The sequence below is a fragment of the Xenopus laevis genome, chromosome 6S, assembly GCF_017654675.1.
Source record: "Xenopus laevis strain J_2021 chromosome 6S, Xenopus_laevis_v10.1, whole genome shotgun sequence".
Lineage (NCBI taxonomy): Eukaryota > Metazoa > Chordata > Amphibia > Anura > Pipidae > Xenopus > Xenopus laevis.
In genome coordinates, this window is record NC_054382.1 from 124,035,368 (window position 1) to 124,059,639 (window position 24,272).

A 24,272-nucleotide genomic window follows, 5' to 3' on the forward strand; every position below is an offset into this window, starting at 1 on the left:
CAATAAAGGAGCTTTCAATGTAAACATTTATTTTCAGCTAGTTTAATACGACTATATTTTATTGGTGTAAATCATTTTACATACAGCCTATGATTAAGTGCCCACTCGCATAATAATAATAATGTATTTATCTATTTTGTGGCCTCAATAAAGTTCTTTTACAAGCCTGTTTGTGGGATCTGTGAGTGCCTGCGGTTTTTCTTCTTAGGTTGGATAACTCCAGCTTGAGCTGTAGGTCTGGGGCATGAGCACCCAGGCCCCACATGTTACTGGTGAGATAATAATTGTTTTAGGTTTCTACATTGGGATTTTCTTTCTAAGTATAAATCATTTTACATAGCATTATACAGCGAATAAAGGTATGTAAAAGGATTTAGTTGATACTGTACAAAATAAATCACTCCTTTTCAGTATTATTGTATTTGCCTTCATTTTATTCTTTTTGCCATTTATGGCAGAATTTTTTGCTTGCTTTATGGACAATATTGTTCTTTCTCATCCGAGTCTTTAATTAGCATCCATTATTGTGCCTTTTTGTGTCATGTCTGTGCCTTAAGCACACCTTCCCATCCCCACATGCCTTCACCTGACATTCAGACAAAGCTTCCAGGGTTGGGCTACACCTGCCTCCAGGTCACATGACAAGCTCAGGTACACACACAGCAACCTGCCTGTGCAGCGAGAGGTCTGTAGTTGTCTCTGTGCCACACAGTGAGTACCAGCATGGCGGAAACAGGAGTCCCTCCGGTGCCCAGTCCTGCGGCCATGTCCTACCCATCAGCCTCTGTTAACCTGCCCACAGGTACAGAAGTGTTCAGGACCTACTCTGGAGCCTTCATGTGTCTGGAAATTGTAAGTTGCACAGCTTTGCAAGATTTTCTATAGACAGGAGTGGGGACTGTATGAGTGACACTGAGTGCAGGGAAATGGAATTTAAGCTTAAAGGGACTTTGCCCTCAGCCATACTGAATTCCTACCTGCATTCTGTAAACCTGCTGATTCACTTTTATTTGTCGTTTGAAAGTCTAAATAAGGGTCAATTTCCTACGGCCCACAGCAGGGCTGTATAGTGATACTGAGCAGGTTGCTGCTATATAAGATTGATACTGTATAAGGGACTGACTTGATGGAGCCACAGGCAAAGCCGCATTGTACATGTGCTCTTCCTACACTCCTCCTAATTACATAATTATATGTTTAAAACAAGTAACAGCATGTTGGAATGCGACATCAGGGTTGATTATATAATTTATTTCTGAAACCTAGTTTATTTGTATTCTACCTGGGCTTTCGTACGCAGATAAAACCCCATTACTGGCTTCTCCCTACAGAACCCCAATAGATAAAGCAGTGACAATGGAGCCCTGCACTGATAGAATGTTGTTTGAAGACCTGATTGCTTTCCTTGCATTTGGTTCAGGTGTGAGACGGGAGTATGTGTGAGACATACAGGTTGGAAACAGGAGGTAAAGAGGCCCCTATTCTGTGTATTTAGGACAGGAGGGACCCAACTTTACTAATGCGGGGTCTACTTTTAATTATCTTGTCCCATTATGATCTACATCCATAAAAGTATTGTTAGAATTCTGTTCCATGGAAAATATTACTTAAATATTCATTTATGAGAAAATGTATATAGTTTATATTTAATTTCTGATGTAACCTTAACATAATAAGTATCAGAATGAAAAGAATGAAACAGGAGGGTGATATAGACGAGCTGTTGACAGTGTCTTGAGATCTACAGATCACCAGCTAAAGGTCTACTGGTAGATCCCGATCTACCTCTTGGGCACCCCTGATTTAGGATGTGCACTAGACGGTGCCTCTTTTTTTCAGTTGTGGAATATAGCATATATTGGGTCCCTTGATACCCTCAGTGGTTAGCATTTCTCCTTTGCACAGCTGGGGTCCTCAGTTTCAGTTGGAGCTGGAGTATGTTCTTCTCTTGTGTTTTTTTCAGAGGTTCTCTGTTTTCTTCCCACCCTCCAAAAACATACCGGCTGGGTAACTGGGTCATAATGAAACTTGCAGAGTTGGATGGTAATCTCCCCAAGGGCAAGGACTGAAGTGAATGGGAACAAGCTCTGTAAAGCAGTGTGTAAATGAGCAGCATTGTACAAATAAAGTATAATAATAATTATTGATGGTTTTCAGTGTTAGGTTACCCCTTGTCTGTGTCCGTGCATACGGTCAGACCAATTATGGGGGCAACAAAAATGAGGTTCAGAACAACAATGGTTATAATAATGCGAGTATAAATAAATAAGCTCACCTGCACTGCACAAGGCAATTGGTGGGTATTACCCTCCCCCGGTTATGCATTATGTACATTAATCTACAAACCTTAACAGGGTGATTCACCTTTAAGTTAACTTTTAGTATGTTATAGAATAGACCATTCTAAGCAACATTTCAATTGGTCTTCATTATTTCTTATCATTTGCCTTGTTCTTCTGACTCTTTCCAGCTTTCAAATGGGGGTCACTGACCCCATCTAAAAAACAAATGCTCTGTATGGCTACACATTTATTGTTATTGCGACTTTTTTTATTACTCATATTTCTATTTAGACCCTCCCCTCTGCATATCCCAGCCTCTTATTCAAATAAGTGCATGGTTGCTAGGGTAATTCAGACAATAGTAACCAGATGGCAGAAACGGCACACTGGAGAGCTGCTGAATAGTGATGGGCGAAAAAACGGACGCCAGCATCAAAAACGAGACGCCGGCGTCGTTTCGCAAATTTCGCGCGAAATTCGCAAATTTTTCGGCGAAGCGAAAAGGCGCAAATTCGCCCATCACTACTGCTGAATTAAAAGCTAAATAACAAAAAAAATGAAAACCAACTGCAAATTGTCTCCGAATATCTCTCTCTCTACATCATACTAACAGTTAATTCAAAGGTGAACAATCCCTTTAATGCAATTAATTTATGAGTTTTTGTCTTTTAATATACAAAGAATTTACAGCCTATGTGCCAGATTAGTAAAGGCTTCTCATGCAGATATGGCAAGAGCAAGAAAATGACTCCAGTATGGCTTCTGTGATATCAGCTTTCTGCAAAATGTTCACATATTTATAGGGGCAAATTCACTAAGATTCGTAGTTGCGCCAGGCGTAACTTCGCCACACTTCGCCAGGCGTAGTTTCGCCAGCGCTTCGCAAATTTACTAAAATCCGAAGTTGCTCTCAAGGGTAGCGTAAGGTTGCGAAGTTGCGCTAGCGTTGATTCGCTAAGTAAAGCGAAGTTACGCTAGCGAAGGCTAATTTGCATACGGCGACAAATTCAAATTTCAATGGAGGAATACGTATCAGCACTAAAATAAAAATTGTATTTGATGTTTTGAAGCTTTTCTAGGCATTTGTAGTACAAATGCCTTGAAAAGCTTCAAAACATCAAATACAATTTTTATTTTGCCCTACACATGTGCCCACTGTATAGGTAAGTTGCCATGAGTCAGGAGATGAAGGGGGGAAGGAGGGGAGCCCCAAAAAAAATTTCGATCTTTTTCAGTCTATCACCCATAATGTAGAAAACATGCCAGCGTTTTTTGGGACTTAGAAAAAATGTTGCCTTTTATTGAAGCAATCCCTATCTACTCTATTGCGCTTCGCCAGGTCTGAGGTGGCGAAGGAAGTCTAGCGTAAAAGGTAGCGTTCAGTACACTGCGCAAGTTAGTGAATTTGCGTAGTTACGTCGCTAGCGAAACTTCGCCAGGCGTAAGGGTGCGAAGTAACACTAGCGAAACTACGCCAGCGTTCGTTAGTGAGTTTGCGCAGTGACGAAAATGCCAAACGCTAGCGAAGTAACGCTAGCGTTCGGCGCTTCGGCGCTTAGTGAATTTGACCCATAGTGTTTTGAAAGTTATTTGAGAAAATAATTATTAATGAAGGAAGTATCTGTCTGTCCTTTGCTGTTCTCTACAATGTTGAAGTCATTGATTTTAAGATGTTGTACCATGTTAGCCATTGAAAAAAATGCAGAAAATGTTACGTTTCGTGAACCTTTATTGGCTAAGGAAATAAGTAAAAATTGCAAGCTTTCGGAGCACCCAGGCCCCTTCGTCAGGCAAATGAAAAACTTGCAATTTTTACTTGTTCAGTTAGCCAATAAAAGGTACCTCCAGCAAAGACTACAAATCCCACTGTGTATTGCGTGTTCTGTGATGAGCTCAGAATGGAGAAACAAAAAAGTGTTGTGTTTTCAGTGATATTTACCATTTGAAAACAATTGTTTCACCACCATGGGCCCATTCGTGCCAAATGTTTATTCAAGGTGTATCCTGGTATTTTGGAAGAGCAAATGTCACAATGGGCTTGAATAGGGATCTTTAAAGTGGAAGTAAAGTCTAAAAAAGAATAAGGCTAGAAATGCTGTATTTTGTATACTAAATATAAACATGAATTTACTGCACCACAAGCCTAATCAAACAAATGATTTATGCTTTCAAAGTTGGCCACAGGGGGTCACCATCTTGTAACTTTGTTATACATCTTTGCAAGACTAAGACTGTGCACATGCTCAGTGTGGTCTGGGCTGCTTAGGGATCGTCATAAATTATCAAAACAGCACAAGTCAAATAATATCTGCCAGAAGCCGATACAACAAAACTGATTAATAATCAGAATATACAGACTGCACTGGGTCCTGTGTTGTCATGTAATCTAATGTGGATTTTATAGTTTTTGTATTGTTTAATACAAACTTTCCCCAACTCTGCAGAACCAGTGGCTGCACCAAAATAATCCTCCAAATAGAATCCCAGTTTATCTGTTTAAATCTGGCTCCGTGATCTTTGTCCCTGCAGCTGGAGTTGGTAACAGTAAAGGGGATGTAAAGGCAAAAATAAAATCCACTACAAATCTCTACACAGACGCACGACTGCTCTACAGGGAAACAAACAAAGCTGCTTGAGTTCTGCATGGCTGGGAAGTAAGGCGGGGGCTCCCCCTGCTGTACATAAGTATGATTGTTTCCCTGCTCAGCAGTTAGGCACCGTCTGACAATTCCTATCCACAGCAGTAAATGAAGGGAGAATTTCACTGCATACAGTCAGGTTTCTTATAAAAAAGGTACACATTTTTTAATTAAAAGTATATTGGAGATAGATTATTTTTCATTAAAGAAAGTAAAAATTGGATTTTATTTTTTTGGCTTTACACGCGCTTTAACTGGTAGGGGAAACTAAAAACAAATAAAAACACCTTCAGAGCAGCTCAAACATATGTTTCTGGCTTGGAAATGATTTGAATGTTTACTATCCTAACAGCTGGCAGTCACTTGAGTGAATTGTTGATGCCCAGCCAACCAAAGAGGCTCAACATACAGATGCACAGCCCAACCTGTGTGCTGCATCTGATAATTAAATTGTTATCATAGGGACATTGGATAGGCTTCCACTATACAGTATATACCACTATGTATAAAGTAAAGACCCGTTTCTGGATGTTCAGAATCATTCATGGTACTAGTGAAATAGATACCATAATAGATAAGGACATACAGTATATAGATTTTACAGTCAGACAATGTTCACTTTATTGCTGCTTTTTATACTTTGGAATGCTGAACAACAACTGAAATGAAATGACAGACGTATGCATCAGGGCAGGAGCGTCTCAGATAATGTCTAAATAAACAAGGAAACATACTTGATTTTAGCAAAGACCACAAGCATTTGCTTGGGTAGCTTGGAATCTGCAACAAAGGTGCAGAACTCATGAAAAGGCACCTTAATGGAAACGTAGGTGCAGCACTGCTCTTTTGAAACACCACTCCCTGCTGCCTTTGGAACATATAAAAACTATAAAAATGAACTGTAGTTTTTGTAGAGCTTTATAACCCAAAAGAGGTGCCTTTATTCAAATGCAAAAAAAGATCTTTCACAACTATTAGTTGAGATCTGACAAAGTCAGAGCAACAAACAAAATTTTTAGGAAAAGAAAAAAGAAACCCCACCAATAGTTATGATTCTAAGGCTGACAGAAAAATTCTAATAGGTGCTGCAACCTACTTATTTAACAACAATAATTCATAAGAAATTGTACTAAAAAAAGATTTTAAAGTGCCAGTGCCGTTATAACCACATTTAACTTTTCATAAATACTTTGAGATTGAAAAGTTTGAAAAATCGAACTAATTCAATTCATCAGTGAGATAATATTACTCCTTGAATTCATCCATAAATAGAAAAATTCATTGACAAAGCTATTTAGCGAAACGTACATCGGCATTCTCAGTAATCCTCCTTTGCTAAAATTTAATCTTTTTGTAAATTCGGTCTATAACTAATAGTCTGGTTGGGTTTTTTCTTCCACATCGACTTTAACCAAATGTTATTTAATTCTGATGTTGAAACTCTGCAAAGAGTCAGAGATAGTTCACTGATGTATTGTATCACTATGGCTTCTACTCCTTGGGTAGTTGTCCTTTCAAATCTCTTAATTTTAAACACCCCCCTTTTTTCTGTTTTTTTTTTAATGGAAATGTATATAATTTTTTACTTGATTTGAGAAAGTTCTGTAGTTTGTAGCTGCAAAGGATCAGACAGTATCAATTGATATTGTGGAGTTCACATGGCTAACTGACTAAACGTTACACTTGTATTCCACAGTTCCTGCAGGGTTCAGAGGGAGCAATATGACTGGAGGTTTGAAGGAACACTGAGAGGACCCGGTTCTGCTCCTATACTCCTTCTATTCAAACTCTTTATCCTTGTGTACCTGGCCAGTCCCGTTTCTTTTCAGCACACCCAAATGTTGCTGTTGAGGTGACAATCCAATATCTGCCTAGAAACCTTTCATCATTTATCTTTAGCAAAGGGATTGTTTTTTTCTTCCTCTTGATCTACCCTTCATTTATTCATTTAATGAATGTACCTTTTAAATAAAATGGCATAAAATGGTATTTACTGTTACATATCAGAGTATTAATGGAAATACAGAGCACGGCTAGAAGGTTTACTGCTTATTTTGAAAAAAACAAACGTTACTCAAATAGCTTTGATGTGTGTTTTACCTAAAACGTGTACTTATTTGTGGTTTTTAGCTTCCTGTTTATTTACAAACGTGCCATAAACGCGTCTTGTTTGCAGCTGGGAAAGCAAAATGCCTGTTTTCACCTGCCAGTTCCCACCCTAAACAAGTCATAATTAAAGCACACCCAGGCCTAAGTAGTTAATTAATGTAAAAAATGTGTTTTACCAACCCTGACTGGTGCAAAAAAGAAAGCAAATATACCCTCATATTTAATATAAGAAAAAAAGTTAACGTGAGCATAAATAACCAGGGTGTAAAATGTGTCACTATATAGTCAGGGTGGGAGGAAAGAATAATGAATTAATGGAAGTTACTTCAATGTAACAGTGGCTTTGTATAAGCGACTATACATAAATATACAAGCGAGGGCATAAATACTGTATGTATATATATATATATATATATATATATATATATATATATATATATATATAGAGTATATAAATGCATACAAATATTGACATTTTATCAAATCCCTTTTCTGTGTTAAAAACAGTCTTTTCTAAATCCAGACCATATTCTTCCTGCAGATATTTGGGGCACTTGTTTGGATCTTAGTGGCGGCCTCAAATGTTCCGGTACCCGTAGTTCAAGGATGGGTCATGTTTGTGTCGGTGACTGCATTTGCCTGCTCACTCCTTCTACTCTTGGTCTTCCTCACCGGCCTTGTCCATATGATTCAGACCAACTGGAATTTCGTGGTAAGGGGTTTTTTTTGTACCTAATGTATTTATGTGTGTTCTAATTAATAATAAAATTATTAAATATACTAATATCTATCTCTAACTATATAACCTTGCTTTTTTTGCTTATTTATTTCCAACAAAGAGAAAAAAAAATTGGAGGTCCCTTTACTCTTATAAGGGATCATGTTTCTTACCTTACAATTCTATAGGTACCGTTTCAGTGTCACACACAAGTATATGGATCCATTGTTATTCCACTTTCAGCCTGGTTATTATGAGAACTATCCAACAGTAAGCAATCCATGATATTGTGCATAATAAATGTGCAGTCACTACTACTGAAAACCTATTGTGCTGAAGAAGCAATAGAGAAAGCCAATCCCAAAGATTTATATTACCCAAACCCAAGATCCATCTTTCTGAAGTCCAAATGTCCTATCTGGCTCGGTATTGTGTTTCCTGAGCTCTCCATCTTCTAATCTCATATATATACTAGAGATTGTATATTTGCTGCTTGCCCACTTTTTACAATCTAACCTGTTAAAAATTCTCTTTATGCAGTTGATACCCAGAAGTGCCAACATCTAGGCTTTTTTTCCAAGGTGATCAAGCTACAGTATCAGAATGCAAGTCTATGAGCTTGTCTTGTCCTATTATCTTGTTCACCGGCCTGGATTTGTGGAAAGGCCACAAAGGCCCAGGCCAAGGGCAGCAGAATTTAGGGGGGTGTAATGCCGCCCAACCACACCTGCATTGGTTTGGAAGCACTGGGGATTCACAGGAGATACAATGGTTTTTGAATTTTCCTGTGCACCAAAGCCCAGTACTCTGGACCCAATTCTGAAAATGTGCACAAAGGAAGGGGAGGGGATGAGGGCAATGAACAGCAGCGGCCTAGGGGCGCCTGCTATATAAATCCAGCCCTGTTTATTCAATACAGAATATTTGGTATTTCTAGTTCTACAGGTAAAACACTTTGGATTGTTTCATGTTAAGACGACTGCAACACTCTGCTCAATTGGCTTTGTTGGTTTTTAAACTCTGAGATGCTACAACGCTGATTCTCTATAACAACAACAATCTTAACATTACCTAAGACTTCTTACCAAAATTCAAGTTGTTTCTTTGTTCTTCTGTCCCATTTCATACTATCTACAATTCCCCAGCATCATTTGCTGTATATACCTACCTTTCCCAGTTCTCACATCATAACTGATTCATTTTGTTTTAAATATTTCCTTTAATTTAGCCATTGTAGACAATAACATCACTATGATCTTGGGCTCCCGGGTGCAGGCTAAGCAGCTGGGCCCCCCTCCGTATCTTCGCATCGGCCCAAGCGTTCCGGAGGGCCCCAAGGGGGTGCGGAACCAGGTGCACCCCTGTAGTTACGCCCCTGATTGTACAACATTATATTTGCTTCAGCAATGGCCACAAGGGTAGTTTGTTCTTCCAGTGAGTTAAAACTTATTTTTGTGCAACTGTGGCAAATGCTGGGGCATTCTAAATGTGTAAGAGCTATGGATATTATGTCCCCAACTGTCATCTGAAAGAAAACAGTGGCAGAAATAAAGCCTTGCTCTGCCTGTCACCGCTCCTATGACTATTGATTGAAAATCACCTTAATGGATGAACACCGGGCAGTGACAGGTGGACCTTGGCACCTCCGCATTTTGGCACTGGGATCTGCCTGTCACAGTTCAGTGTGTATCTGATATGGCTCTTTCTGTTCTAATCTATTCTGAATGTTACAAGTGTGTTTGGGGGGTCGGTCTGCTATTGTTCTTTGCTGGATGGCAAAGTGGACAAAATGCTTCATGTGCCATAGCCCTAAGAAATAAGAATTATAAAAAATAATAATAGGAATTTATTATTCTTGATGAGCGTAAATTCAGACCCTGAAACACATTCTTTCTTTGTTTCCAGATAAGAGAAATGCGCATCTCCCTGTGTTTGTTAAAGGGGCATTCCTTGCATTGTTCCTTGCATTTGTTTGTCATAGTGTAATCATCTGTAAGAAAGCATTATACTGATACATTTACACCCCTTACACTTACCTTACACACCCACACACTGCAATTCATTCAGATAATGATAGTGTTGGCCGGGTCACTGGGTTATAAAGGTGTTAATGTTTAGGCAGTTCAATATCTGTAAAGATTACTTTTACAATTGTAAAGGGTCTCTTTTATTTTTTTATTGATTATTTCCCTTCCTTTTTAACCCAATACCGACCTTAAATATATTAATATGTGTTAACGTTAAAGGAATTACATTATCTAGCAGGGCGAACCCTTAAAACCAGGGAAATGGTATTGCTGCAAATACTCTAGAACACAATTAAAACAGGCATTTTAATTGCTACACTATGAAATAACTACAAAAGATAGGGGGCACCTATGCCCCTGAGGAATCCGTTTTTACGGCAAAACGCGTAGGGCAGCATCGGTGGATGGTGGGAGATCTAGCTCCCATCCGCTCCCCACGTAGACAGGCAGGGATAAGGGAACGGAGTTGGAGAGGGAGGGTGACATGGCAATACATTTACTATATGCTACCCATTGATGGTGACTTTCTCCATTTGAAATAGCACTTTCTTTTTTAGAGGCTATTTCCTATTTTCACCGTCCACTTTGCTATTGGCTTTTATTTTTAAATGTTTTTTAAGGCTAAAGTCCTGCGCTGATCACACTTTATGTGATGCAGTGAGTCTGGTCCTGTGAGTGTGTTGTTTGCAGTGTGGGCTTGGCCCAGTGATTTCTAGTGTTTTTTAATACTTTATATTAAAGGTGAAGTTTTAATTGCTTCTTTATTGTGTTTCATTATAAAAAACTTGATGTTATAGCCTGAACTGGTTTGCAAGTGGGTTCTATTATAGGGGAGGTGTCTTTGGACTAAAGTACCTGTGTTATATACCCCCTATCTTTTGTAGTTATTTGTAATTATTTCAAACCTGCGGGCAGATCACTATTAACCTTTATGGTTTTTCACTTTGCTCCACTTCCCTAATACACTATGAAATAGCAACACTACCATGGAGCAGATTACCTCCATAGACTCTTTGCCTTTCAGTGTGTGGGAAGCAGTATGATAAGCAGAAGGGCCCATTAGTTCCACCCTGTGACTTTATCTAATTACTCTCAGGCTAATGATTAACCAGGGAAGGGCTTTGGAATTGTATTAGCAATGAAATGGGCCATCCTTTGTTATTATTGTAGGTTGCCGTTATTACAAAGAGAGATGTAACTCAAGGTGGCCATACACGGAGAGATCCGCTCGTTTGGCGATGTCGCCAAATGAGCGGATCTCTCCCCAATATGCCCACCTTGAGGTGGGCAATATCAGGCTGATCCGATCGTGGGCCCTACGGCCCAACGATCGGATCCTAACGGTGGCTTTACTGGCGGTCGGAACGCAGGACCGCATCAACGAACAGATGCGGCCGCGATCCGACCGGATTTTAAGTCCCATCTGATCGAGATCTAGCCGACTTTCGGCCAGATCTCGATCGGGTAAGCCCGTCGGGGGGCACCATACACGGGCCAATAAGCTGCCGACTCGGCAGCTTTTATCGGCCCGTGTATGGCCACCTTTTGTTCTCCAAGTTGTAGAATGTAATAGAATAATTCTGAAATGATTGGCTCCCTATAGTAGTAACAAATCCCCCATGGTGTTTATTAGTTGGATCATTGGCTTTGGTTGAAAATATTTTTGGGTGATATTGTACTTCGTTGGCCGATGCTTCCACTAGGAATATCAGCTGCCAAGAAAAAGTTTTTCTCCTAACATGTCTGATTAAGAAAAAATATATATAATCAGTATATGTCCAACAAAGAGGAAGAAGGGAAATGTTGGCTTACATAGACTCTTAGTGTAATTATGGGCACCTGGCCTTAATGTGACTACAGAAGTAGATAGAGGGTAACAGAGGTGAACTATGCTATGCTATGATCATTCTCTCTCCTTATAATAACAGTGCTGGCTATTTATTGGTATCTCCACCTAAGTAGTAATTTCCTCAGCTGATTGGGGTTTTGGTTTTCTACATATGAGCAAGATCTCCATATAACTCATTAGACACGGCCTTCTCCATAGAGGTAATACAAAGAGCAAGGATCTCGGCTAGGGATGGGCGAATTTGACCTGTTTCGTTTCGCCAAAAATTCGTCGCCGACGCCCATTAAGGTGTATGGGCGTCAAAAAAATGTTGTCGCGCGGCGAAATTTTTTTGACATGCGTCTTTATTTTGACGTACAACGCCATACAAGTCTATGGGCGGCGTTTTTTCGGCGAAACAAGGCGAAAAAATTTGCCCATCCCTAATCCCGGTTTATTGTTTCTAATTTATAAAAAAAAATCTGCTTCATGTCATGCTAACATATATATGCACATGATGCAAGACAAACACAAGAGGGAATGGATCCACTGGCTCATAAGGAAGCAAGTTAAAGTCACACAGCTTTGCCAAATTCTCAGGCAAGTTTGTGCCATGGGCACGACGAAAGCATATATATGTTCCACCCCTGAGGGGCTTCTTCAAGGCTCATTACATAAGGGTTGTATACACTGCCAGTACCTTTGCAGCTGGTGGGAAATACCCATTTTTTTTCATTGGAAATTGGTAATGGAAATTACCTGTCATCAGACAAGTGTCACTTCACTATGCATAGGAGTTAGTTTCGTGGGTCGGCCAATACTGTTTCTCTTAGATTTCTTAGTTACACTATTCCTGTGAATGGATATGATTTGTATCTCTTGTCACTGTCTACAGATATTTCATCTTTCCCTTGTCAAAGCTTTACGTTTAATTACCATGTTTTGGTGGCAGTGTATATCCAGTGTATATTACAGTGTATATGTAATTATTACTTCTGATCATTAGTGGCAGCTATACAGGTGCTGTTGAGCTATGAAACCCCCACTGTTCAGCATGATTGGTGATGCTCAGAGCTGGAGGTGCCCTTTTAATCAATGGTTTCAGCCCTGCAATGAAGTAAAGTCGTCTTGATTCACAACACGTTTGGAGGGTGACAGAGCATTGGCACAACGTCAGAACTGTCTGTTCAGGAGAAGCACGAGTTGGCTGATTTTAACATTCCCAGCCGCACCTCTTGGCTTGGGATTTTTTCTTTGTAGTTTTTAAGTGTGACTCATATGTTCTTCTAGGAGTACTGTTCAAATGGATGCATGTGGCCTTGATGGACCCTCTAAGGAATTTTTAGGACCCCAGCCTAAACTCTATGACCAAAAGTATGTGGACATCTTCCTGTCCAACATCTCTTTCTTCACTGTTAGTTGGAGATGCTTCCATTCATACGCTAGATGTTGGGCACTGATGTTGGGGGTCAGACCTAGCTCTCACAGGCGTTCCTATTCATCCCACAAAGGTATCATTTGGGTTGAGGTCAGTGTTGTGTATAGGCCAGTCAAGTTCTTTCACTCCCATCCCAACAAACCCATTCTGTATATTCCTAACTTTGTGCATGAAACAATAAATATTCTCCCTCAAACTTCCACAAAGCATGGAATTGTCAAAAATATCATTGTATCATGTAGTGGCACCTGTGTTTGCAAAGATGGGTGTGACTTAAAGCACCAATTTTAATCATTTAAAGGGTGTGACCACATACTTTTGGCCATGTATTACATTTGGCTTACTATCAAGGACATAACAATAGAAGCAGCATAAACTGTGATAGTGGGGGGACCACAAGTAAACAGTGGGGACGTGATTGATGTCCAATTTGAATATGTTTATAAGAAAGGAAAAGTTTTGTAGGCCCCTAAAAAAAGTTGGCGCTGGGTACTTCATTCACTTCCCAATGATCTCTTGTAGCCGGGATTTATCCAGTAAAGGACATTATGTTATATGACGCAGTAGATTAGATTATAGATTCCATGTCTTCAGAACCTCTGGTGGTTTCTTGTACAGGGATTATTATACTAAATGAAGACTTGATAAGAAAGCCTGATATTTCCTAGCATTTCCTTTAGGTTTATAAGCTGTTAAAAGAAAAGCAATAAGATAAGCATATCTTCAGAAGTTAGAGCAGAATGTTTAGTTCAAGAAATACAGTGAAATAGAGGAGGTACTGACAGTTCTTCTACAACCTCCCTACATTCAGGCTAATAGAAAAAGGAGAGAAACCAGATTACTATTATTTATTCCGTGTTTATTTAATGCTAGAGCAAGATATTTACTCCCACGGTTGCTCTTTCCTTCCACATTATTTTTTCATAGGTTCTGAAGGGCCCATTCTGAGTGCTGGCAATGCACCAGTGTTATCTCTTTTCTTGTGTCCAGCATTGGTCGCTGTTAAACCCTTCCTTCCATATAAATTGTCCCTAGGCTTAAGAACAGTACACAGTGACCTGCTTATCTGCTGTGGAAACAGTTATCACGCTTCCCTGATCATATCTGTTTAATATGCAAGACTGTGCTGGTCAGGTGTTGTCACAACCCAATATAAGTCATGTGTATTCTTGGTTCCAAGGTTGACAGATTTAATAAGAGCAGTAGAGCTTCATAATGAAATACTTTATGCTATTCAAAGACATCAACTACACCATTCTTTGTGTGCTTTTGAAAATATCATATGTAATGAAGATTTGTTAAAGTTAAAACATTGGTTGTATAAGTGATGGTCTGCAGGGAACATGAGGCGGCAGTGGCACCTGTAGAGGGCAGTACAAAGTTGTGATGTATATGGCACTGTTTTATATCACATGATACATGTGGAGTAACTGGAAGCCACTGGGTTCACATCAATTCAATTTAGAGTCCCAAAATACTGTGAATTCGCCTATTCTATGAAAATATAGAGAAATTGTCCTTAATTAGGACCTTGCTGTGCCAACTGCTTCCTCTGAAGGTATGCCCTTGCATGGGGCAGCAGAAACTCTGCAGGGGGCACTGCTAGGGGTTGCCAGCTTTTCTGGAAAAAAATAACGGTCTTCCGATATATTTATCTATTTTCCCCATTAATAACATTGGGATCAACTGGCATTTTACCGGCCAGGCCGGTAAAATACCGGCCAGTTGGAAACCCTAGGCACTGCAGAATAATTAAAGGAGAAGGAAAGTCTTCTTCCACTTCGGGGTGCCAAAATTTTAGGCAACCCCAAGAAAACTGCACCGGCCTGGGGTTATTCCAGCAAGCACCATGGAGCGATCCTCTTCCGTCTTCTTCTTTGTTCTCACGGCTGCGCATGCACAGTAGAGTGAAAAACCGAACTTTAACTAAAAAGTCGGCTATTTTGTTATACTGCGCATGCGTCTGCCCTGGGAAATTTGAAGAAAGAAGAAGCTGGAAGAGGATCACTCCGTGGTGCTCACTGGAATAACCCTGGGCACCTCCAAGTAAATAGGCCCTTTCTTCTCCTTTAAGACAATGGAAGAATTTAAGTGAGAAGTGCACCGGCCCGGGGGTTTCTGGTAAGTCAATACAATCCCTTGGGGTGCCTCATATTTGGCACCCCCAAGTGGAAGAAGACTTTCCTTCTCCTTTAACCTCTCCTGAAACAAAACTGGCCATTATTTATATTACCAGAGATGTAGTCACATAACCCCCAGTTCTTGTTTTTTATGCTTGGATTGCAATGGTACAGTTTATTTACATAATTCAAGGCGTTGGAATTATTGGAGACATCGCTCCCAAGCTCTATGGCTTGGAGCAATGGGAAAAGGTGCCCAGACCAAGAACCCAAACTAGCAAAGACTGAGAGAACCATGGTAGTTAAAAAAAAAAATCACTAGGAACAGTGTTCTCTCTATCTGTTTGAGTGCTGGTCGGCCCTGCTTCTACTGATCCTTTGTTGTTTTGCTCCATAAAGGTGGGGGTCTGGGGCTGGAGCACTCGGACCACATTTACTATTTGGTGAGTTATCTACCAACCATTCTGAGGCACCATGTTTCGCCTGACCATTGTAGTGTTCTCTCTAATTGTGGCCATACATGTACAAAGAATATCATAGGAAACAAAGTTTTGGTATGTTCATGGTGCCCTATTGATCCCAGTGATATCCATGTGCTGCAGATATTGGTTGGTTCAGTTTTATGGTTTTTATCTGTTGATGCACCATGTACAAAAGCCATAGCATTTTGCACAAAGATGAGAACAAAACAATGGCGACCATAATGTTGGCCCCTCTGTCCATTAGACTGTGTGGAGAGCAAACCTGGTTAGCTTATATACAGTATGGCCACCTCAAGATGTGTGGTCATGCACTCAAATGTTAAAGACCAGCAAACATAGACATTTGAGTAAAAATACATGATTCAGAACCTTTCTGACCCACCTATGTCTTTGTGCACACATGGTAATGAGAGGCTTAGAGGCATATTGTATGTGTATATATGTGTATTTTTATTTGTATAACCCTCCTTGAGGGCAAAGCACTGTACAGCAAAACAATAAATTAGTAGTAACAATCAAGGTGTCACTGCATTATTAAAGGGATCCTGTCATCATAAAACATGTTTTTTTCAAAATGCATCAGTTAATAGTGCTACTCCAGCAGACTTCTGCACTGAAATCCATTTCTCAAAAGAGCAAACAGATTTTTTTATATTCAATTTAGAAATCTGACATGGGGCTAGACATTTTGTCAATTTCCCAGCTGCCCCTTGTCATGTGACTTGTGCCTGCACTTTAGGAGAGAAATGCTTTCTGGCAGGCTGCTGTTTTTCCTTCTCAATGTAACTGAATGTGTCTCAGTGGGACATGGATTTTTACTATTGAGTGCTGTTCTTAGATCTACCAGGCAGCTCTTATCTTGTGTTAGGGAGCTGTTATCTGGTTACCTTCCCACTGTTCTTTTGTTTGGCTGCTGGGGGAAAAGGGAGGGGTTGATATCACTCCAACTTGCAGTACAGCAGTAAAGAGTGATTGAAGTTTATCAGAGCACAAGTCACATGACTTGGGGCAGCTGGGAAATTGACAATATGTCTAGCCCCATGTCAGATTTCAAAACTGAATTTAAAAAAATCTGTTTGCTCTTTTGAGAAATGGATTTCAGTGCAGAATTCTGCTGGAGCAGAACTATTAACGGATTCGTTTTGAAAATTTTTTTTTTTTCCCATGACAGTATCCCTTTAAGTAACAATAGGTGCCTTATAAGAATGAAGGGCTTCGAAGGTTATGAGGAGGAGTTTGTACGTAATTCTTTGTTTTATAGGGAGCCATGATAAGGACTTCAGCAGGGGAGGGGCCTGTACTCTATTGGATGAGAGGAGGAGAATTCTGGCAGCGGTGTTTAATATAGACTGTAGAGGGGAGAGATGGGAGTTATGGAGGCCAGTTAGTAGACATTTATAGTTTATATTAATAAAATGTAACACCAGGTAGTTACTCCAATGCAGCTGGATAGCACTAGTGTTAGATAAAATGCATTCAACAGATGCCAAGGAAATTAGTCTAGCAAATCCAGTCAAAGGTTCAGACCCAACCATGACAGGTGAATCCATCTAACCTGAACAGAACTTTCTCTGTAAATATTTCAGTAACTCATGGGCGTAAATCAATAAAACTGCTGTTTTCTTTGTATTTTGATAATATTTCCTTTTCTGCTTTCAGTCAATTAAATCATACTGAAATAATTTTTTTCCTCTCAAGGTGAGAAGATGATGTACTCTAATAAAAGTTTGCTGTGTTTGTTTTTTTAGGATCTCGCCTATCACTTGACCGCATTTGTATTCTATTTTGGAGCCTTTGTCCTTGAAGCTGCAGTGACATCTCTAGCCAATCTTATTCGGAAGGAGAATGCGACTGTCATAAACCTTGATAACCGCATGCTCGGGCTGAACGTGGCTGCAACGGTACATACCTATAATGTGCAAAGTATTTTATGCATAACCCTATGTAGGGTAGGGGATTTTAGAAGCAAGGGTTTGGTTCTCCTTTAAGCACCTTACCCTCAGGTGAATCCTGGGTGTCTCTTGGTGCACAGACCAACCAGCTTGGAAATAACAGCAGTCCAGTTGTTGCTTCAAACAAATAAACTTCTTTATTGAACAGTCAGGGAGTGGAGCTGTTCTCAGCAATCAGGCAATATCGATCTTCCAGTACATTCACAGCAATCAGTGGAGAACCTTCACACCTTAAGATATTGCAGATAGATCGCTCTCAGGTGGTAGTACAACTTGTCTTGGTGATTTTCCTCAGCACTAGGGATCTCACGATGTATCTTGCTCCTTGGCACTTTCCCTGCTCCTGAGCTCACCCAATCATGTCCCTGTCTGGCGGCTTGATCTCCGCAGGGGTGCTAACCCCAACTACTCTCCTTGTTGGAGCCAGAAAGCTGCTCGTTAAATACATTGAATCTAACTTTCGCTCCTAGAGTGACTATAACAAAAACTCCGACCAGTAAATTCATTTCCACTAACTTGGGGCAGCCATCAGGGGGGGACAGGGGGGAGAGTTGTTGGGGGCCCCGGCCATGCCACACTTACTTGATTAGCCGGCCCCCCATCTTTCTGAGAGCTGCTGACTTTGGGAAGGCATGGACGTTTAAGGGGCTCTGGCCACCAATTTTCTTATAATGTGGGGGAGGCCTGGCCACCAATTTTTTTTTCTCATGTGGGGTCCTAGCCACCAATATTTTTTAATGGGGGGCCCTGGCCACAAAGGTTTTTTTTTTTTTATGGGGGTCCTGACCACCAATATCTTTTTATTTTTTATTAACATGTTGGAACCCTAGCCTCCAATATTTTTTTTGTTTTTTTTACTGTGTGGTGGGGGGCGGACCTGTGGGGTGGGGAGAGTGGACCTGTAGTTGGGGCTTGCGGTGGGCGCAGCCCAGGGGGCCCAGGAAATGTTTTCGTATGGGGCCCTGTGATTTCTGATGGCGGTCCGGCTGATACTGTCCAGACCCACTCATGTACCCACCTCCCCACAAGGTGGGATCCAGGAAGAGAGCCCTGAGCACATGTCTGCATTAAACTTTTAAACACTGCCACCTACTGGCCAAACCTTGAATTACAATGGACCCAGGAAAAGGGACCTAGATGCCTGGGTAAATCAAAGGACCACTCAGGTTTCCAAATACAGGGGAAATTGCCTGAGTAAAACTATACCCAAACCTCAGGGACGCTCCATAATGAAGACTTTGTGGTACACACCTCCTGCTAGGTATAATTTTCCATTTAAATAAAGGGGACCTCTCAGAGAAACCCATGTGTAGGCATCTCCAACTGATGTCACCATGGTCTGAGCAGAGCCCTTTTAGTTTATTTTATTGTGAAATCTTCAGGAGGGTAAGAGATTTTTTTTTATCACTGTTGTGTTCAAATCACCTGGTATGTCAGCAGCAACATGTTGCTTGTCACTAAACTTGCCTGGCAGGATTTTATAAATAATATGTTTTGCAATTATATAATTTCTTAATATATTGAATTTCATTGTTTTACAGCCCTCCTTTTCTTCCTTTTTCCATCTAGTTATTACTTATAGGTGCAAAGTCTTCTACTGTTACAGTTAGTCAAAAAGGAATGCAATTGAAGTGTGCTATAGATAAGCTGATACCATGTGTGGTACTTAGTATGCGAATGCCAACATACTGAAACAATATTTTTATTGCTGTAATTAAATAACTCTACAATCCCTAATGCACTTTATATTGCTTTATAACGTTAAGGAAATTCTTATCATTCTTTGAAGTCAAGGGCAACTTCAGGGTTAGAGCAAGCCAGTCTAACCATCGTAGCCATCAACTAGCTCTTCTGCAACTCTTCCAGCCTACAGCTGCTCATCTGCAGGTTACAACCTTTATTTGGGAAATTATGTGAGCAAGCCAGGAGCTTGGATTGAGCAGTAATTTTGTGTCTCCCATTGGGAATCGAGGAGAGAAACAGAATCCTGGAGAAAAAGATCCTGTTATCCAGGAAACCTGAGTTCCTTGACTTTTGGGTACAATGGTTGCTGGGGCAGCACTAAGCTGTGTTATTTCCCCCTGTCCCCTTAGTACTATAAGATAATGGGTAAATATATTTGAAGTTTTAAAATAAAAACAGACTGGAAACCTATAAAAGCAGTCCGTAGTTTATTAATACAAATCTGATCTGAAAAGCCCTCAGAATTATCTTCTCATTATGACCAATAATTCATATAAGATCTGAAGACTACAAATATGTAAATGTTGGATCTGTTGCTAATTGTGGGTACCCATGACTTTACTCCATTTACCTGATATAGTCTCACCCAGAGCAGGAACCTTAGAACTGTTTCAGACCACATTTTGCCTTAAAAAATCAGTATATTTATTAGTCGACCTCTGTGCTACAAAGATGTCTGTTGAACTATTGGGCCCTGAGAGTTTCCCGTGTGGATCAATTATAAAACATATCTGTGCTCCGTGAAAGTTTTTATGTTGTATACATCTAAAAATAGTAAATTAGGGTTCAATACAAAAACCTCTCACGATGATGATATTTCCAGAGGACACAAGGGAATCCATTGAGATTAAAATTAAAGGAGAAGGAAAGGTTAAAACTAAGTAAGCTTCACCAGAAAGTTCTATATAAATACACCAGTAAACCCTCAAAGTAATGCTGCTCTGAGTCCTCTGTCAGAAGAAACACAGAATTTCTTTCCTTCTATTGTGTACTCATGGGCTTCTGTATCTGACTTCCTGTTTTCAGCTTAAACCTCCAAGGCTTGTGCTTGAGCATGCTCAGTTTGCTCCACTTCCCCTCCTTCCTCCCCTACCTGCTGTAATCTAAATTCAGAGCTATGAGTGAGCAGGGAGAGACTTAGGCAGGAAGTGATGTCACAGCAAGCTAATATGGCATCTGTTCTCCTAAACAAACAGAGACCATGTCTAGAGTTGTTTACTAGCAATAAACTATCTGCCTTGGTAGCTTTCCGTCTCCTTTAAGGAGGTTTGATCTTAAAGTTTGAAAAGTTATTACAGTGAGAGCTACAAAGCTATGGAAGTCTCTCCCTGTGGTTGTACTGGCACATATATTCGATAGATTTAAGAAAAGCACCCTTTCAGTAAGTGAGAACATACAAAGCTACCATTACTAATATATCCAGGTACTGGCTTTCTTCTAAAGTCTAGAAAGTATAATATACCGGTAGACATTATTCACCAGTATTTGACACTTTTCAATAATGGGCTTAGCATAAGTCTTAAATATTTTCTCAATACCTCTTTCCTTCTCAAATGCCCTTAATTCCCCCCTAAACTTCCACCTACTGTATGTAAAATGTTGTCAGAAAGCAAATACACTCACTCTGCTTTTTTTTTATCCCCTGCAGATATTTGCTTTCACAGTTACTGTTTGTTATGGCTGCAGCACGGTCCTGGGATTTCGGAGATGGAGATCTTAAAAGTCTTTAAAAAAAAAAAAAGACCAGGCAGACATCTTTTCTGAAACTGGTACAAGTCAATGGATGTAAGAGAAAGAACTGTAATGTAGAACGCTGTCACAAAGAGATCAGTTGATATGGAAGGCTGATCCAATGTGGGATCCAGATATAACCGCAGGAGGAAAAACAAAAAAGAAAGCCTGGAATTCTCCTTCTAACATTCTATGTGCAGTGATTTGCAGCTCTAAGAAGCCTTCTGCAACATCCACATCAAAAAAGACAGACGTACAGGAATGCTGTATATAAGACTTTATATATGTTTAAGCAGCAATGGAAATTTTATATCAGCACTGTCAGAAATTATTAAACATAGTCATAATATAAATTTTGGACCCACAATGTAATAACCCTGAAGATGATATTTCAACGATTCCAAGATTGTCCATGTTTGCCAAAAAAAAGACGATGATGCACCACAAACTCTCTGCCATATGTTATACTGAAGATATAGGCAATAATGAGACGGCTAAGAGATATGTCTCTGAATATTGCTGGCTAGAAATGTCTGGATGTTTTGTTGCCCGAGCAATTTCCAGGTTGGCAAACGGGCAACAAAATACTCCGAATCGCTCCCTGTTCACTACAATGGCAATCAGCTCTTCTTATTGATGCTTCATATATATATATTTTGCCCCAATGAGGATGAGGTGTGTAGATAGTTGTTGTTTAGAAGGTTTCACATGATTTTCACTTGGATTGGAAAAGTGTAGATGGGTTCAGAGATAGCCAGCATTTTAATCATGTTATATTGTTTATTATAAATTATTATATTTCATGGTTTCTGAGACTGGTTTTGGCTAACTGTGAACCCATCTGTAAAAAAACAATCCAAGAGAGTCCTGACCCAAGTTAAAGTTGACTCCTAAACTAGTCATCCTACTCTTGAAAACGGCTTCATCGCTGTCTGGTTTTGGGCAAGTTGCTGTATCTCTCTTTTGCAACACTCTCTGAAAATAAGATTATATTAGATTATTAATCCATAATTGTATTATTCATGGGGTTCATACGGGTGCTATTATAAAGACCTCAATTTGTTGATATGAAACTGACATTTTCATCAAACCACAAATGTCTCTAATGGCCCTTGTACTTGTACTTGTTTGTAATTGTCCCGGAGTCATTAATATTAATGAGCATTACTGTACAACATGCTCCACTCTTTGTTCATCTACTTAGGAGTCATTTGTTCCACCAGGTAAATGATATATTAAGCTGTATCAACATATCTTCACATTTACGTTAACCTTTGTGAATGTTACAGGGCAGGGGCAGGGCAACTCAACCCTGGTCTATGGCACGTTTAGCATTGTGATGACTGCAGTACGTTTGTAACAGTGATCACCATGGATGGAAAGCTGTAGGCTGGACAGGCCAGACCAAAAGCCTACATGTTTGCATTGTAACTGTAAACTCTTTAAAAAAAAGTTTTTTTTGTGATTTAAATATCCAGTATGTTTTACAAGAAGATTCTTTTGGTGCATTTTACAAGAAAAAAAAGCCCTAAAAATAAAAAAAAGTATTTGTTTTATCCCCTGATTATTATTTGTTCTATCCCCTTATTATGTTAAATGTGTATTAACAAAGTACAAAGTACGTATTAATTAATGATGGACCGGGAGAGGTTGTACTATTTAAAGGAGAAGGAAAGGTATTTTTATTTGGGGTGCCAGAAGCACCCCCAAGTGATTGCATTTACTTACCTGAAACTCCGGGCTGGTAAACCTATTAGGAGAAAACTCCTGCTTCTTCTTTCTTAAAATTTCCTGGGGAAGACGCATGCGCAGTAGAACGAAATAGTCGACTTGTTCGTTAAAGTTCTGCTTATCGCTCTACTGCGCATGCGCACCCACGAGAAGGAAGAGGAAGGAAGACGCTCCGTGATGCTCACTGGAAGAATCCAGGGCTGGTGCAGTTTTATCCTGATAGGAGCACTGGCCCGGGATTTCAGGTAGGTAAATGCAATCACTTGGGGTGCCTAGCCAAGTTAAAGGGGTGCTGTCACCCTAAGAAATATTTCCAAATTCCTGTTTTATGATGTAAGGTAAACAACATGAAACTTCACTTAAACTATATAAATATTTAAATCTTGTTTCTTTTGCTCTTCGAATTACAAGGCAGGCGCCATTATATGGACACAGTTATTAAGGCAAGATTTGTCCAAAGATCTTGTTTATGGGTCAGAATGGGGCACCTGCTGTTGTTAATAGTGTGCACTGAAAGTGACTACATACACACAAGAGTCTGCATTTGCAACTTGCATCGGATTCACCAAAGAAGACATTCATTTGCATCTGCATTGCCAAATGGCATGCAGTGGTTTGGTGCCCACCTGGAATTTTGGGAAGAAACATGGCAATTGCTTATTAAAGGATAAGTAAACCTTTAAAATAAGTTAATGTAAAATTGATGAGGGGGCTATTCTAAGAAATTTTACAATTTACATTATTTATTTTATTTTTACTCTAAGATATTAAGGGATACATGTGCTGTTAATAGGAATGAATTTTGTTCCAACAGCTCCACCTGCTGGTCAGTTTCCCACCAGTCTGACCACCAAGTAGTCAAGGAAGTTGTCATGAGAAAGAAAGAGGTTGCTAAGCAGAAGAACATCAGATCAGCCTCTTTCTTTCTCCTGACAACTTCCTTGACTACTTGGTGGTCAGACTGGTGGGAAACTGACCAGCAGGTGGCGCTGTTGTAACAAAATTCATTGTATCACTTAATATCTTGGAGTAAAAACAAAATAAATAATGAATGTACATTGCAAAATTTTTTAGAATAGCAGCATCATCAATTTGACATGCACTTATTTTAAAGGTTTACTTATCCTTTAAGGGTGGCTTCTAGTGCTACAGAAAGCCTCACTGGAACAAGAGTATTTAACCTGGGAACAAGCAGTATTTGCAGCAGGGGTTCGGGTACTACTCTACCATCGCTCTTATTGGTATATTTATCAAATAGTGGAGTTAGAGATCGCCACAGTCCTCTAAAGTGAAATTCCGCCACTCTCCTTTTATTTCTATGTGATTTTGAAAGGCGTATTTATCAAAGGACGAACTTTCACTCTCACCCTTTGATAAATACTCTTTTAAAAATCCCGTAGAAATTAATGAGTTGCTGGAATGTGTTTCTCTGATGTCACTAAACAAACAGAACTCCGCGTTTCTCTAGCAAC

General features: G+C 39.8%; 1 protein-coding gene across 1 annotated transcript; it reads left to right on the forward strand.

Annotated features, from left to right (window-relative positions):
* Nucleotides 1–705: 705 nt before the first annotated feature.
* Nucleotides 706–22,633, forward strand: mal2.S (mal, T cell differentiation protein 2 (gene/pseudogene) S homeolog; the record flags this gene model as incomplete). Its single annotated transcript, NM_001092386.1, is given in 4 exon segments — nucleotides 706–852; nucleotides 7,572–7,742; nucleotides 17,392–17,544; nucleotides 20,987–22,633. Coding segments are annotated over 4 exon segments (525 nt in total). The 3' UTR covers nucleotides 21,059–22,633.
* Between the last annotated feature and the right edge of the window lie 1,639 nt (nucleotides 22,634–24,272).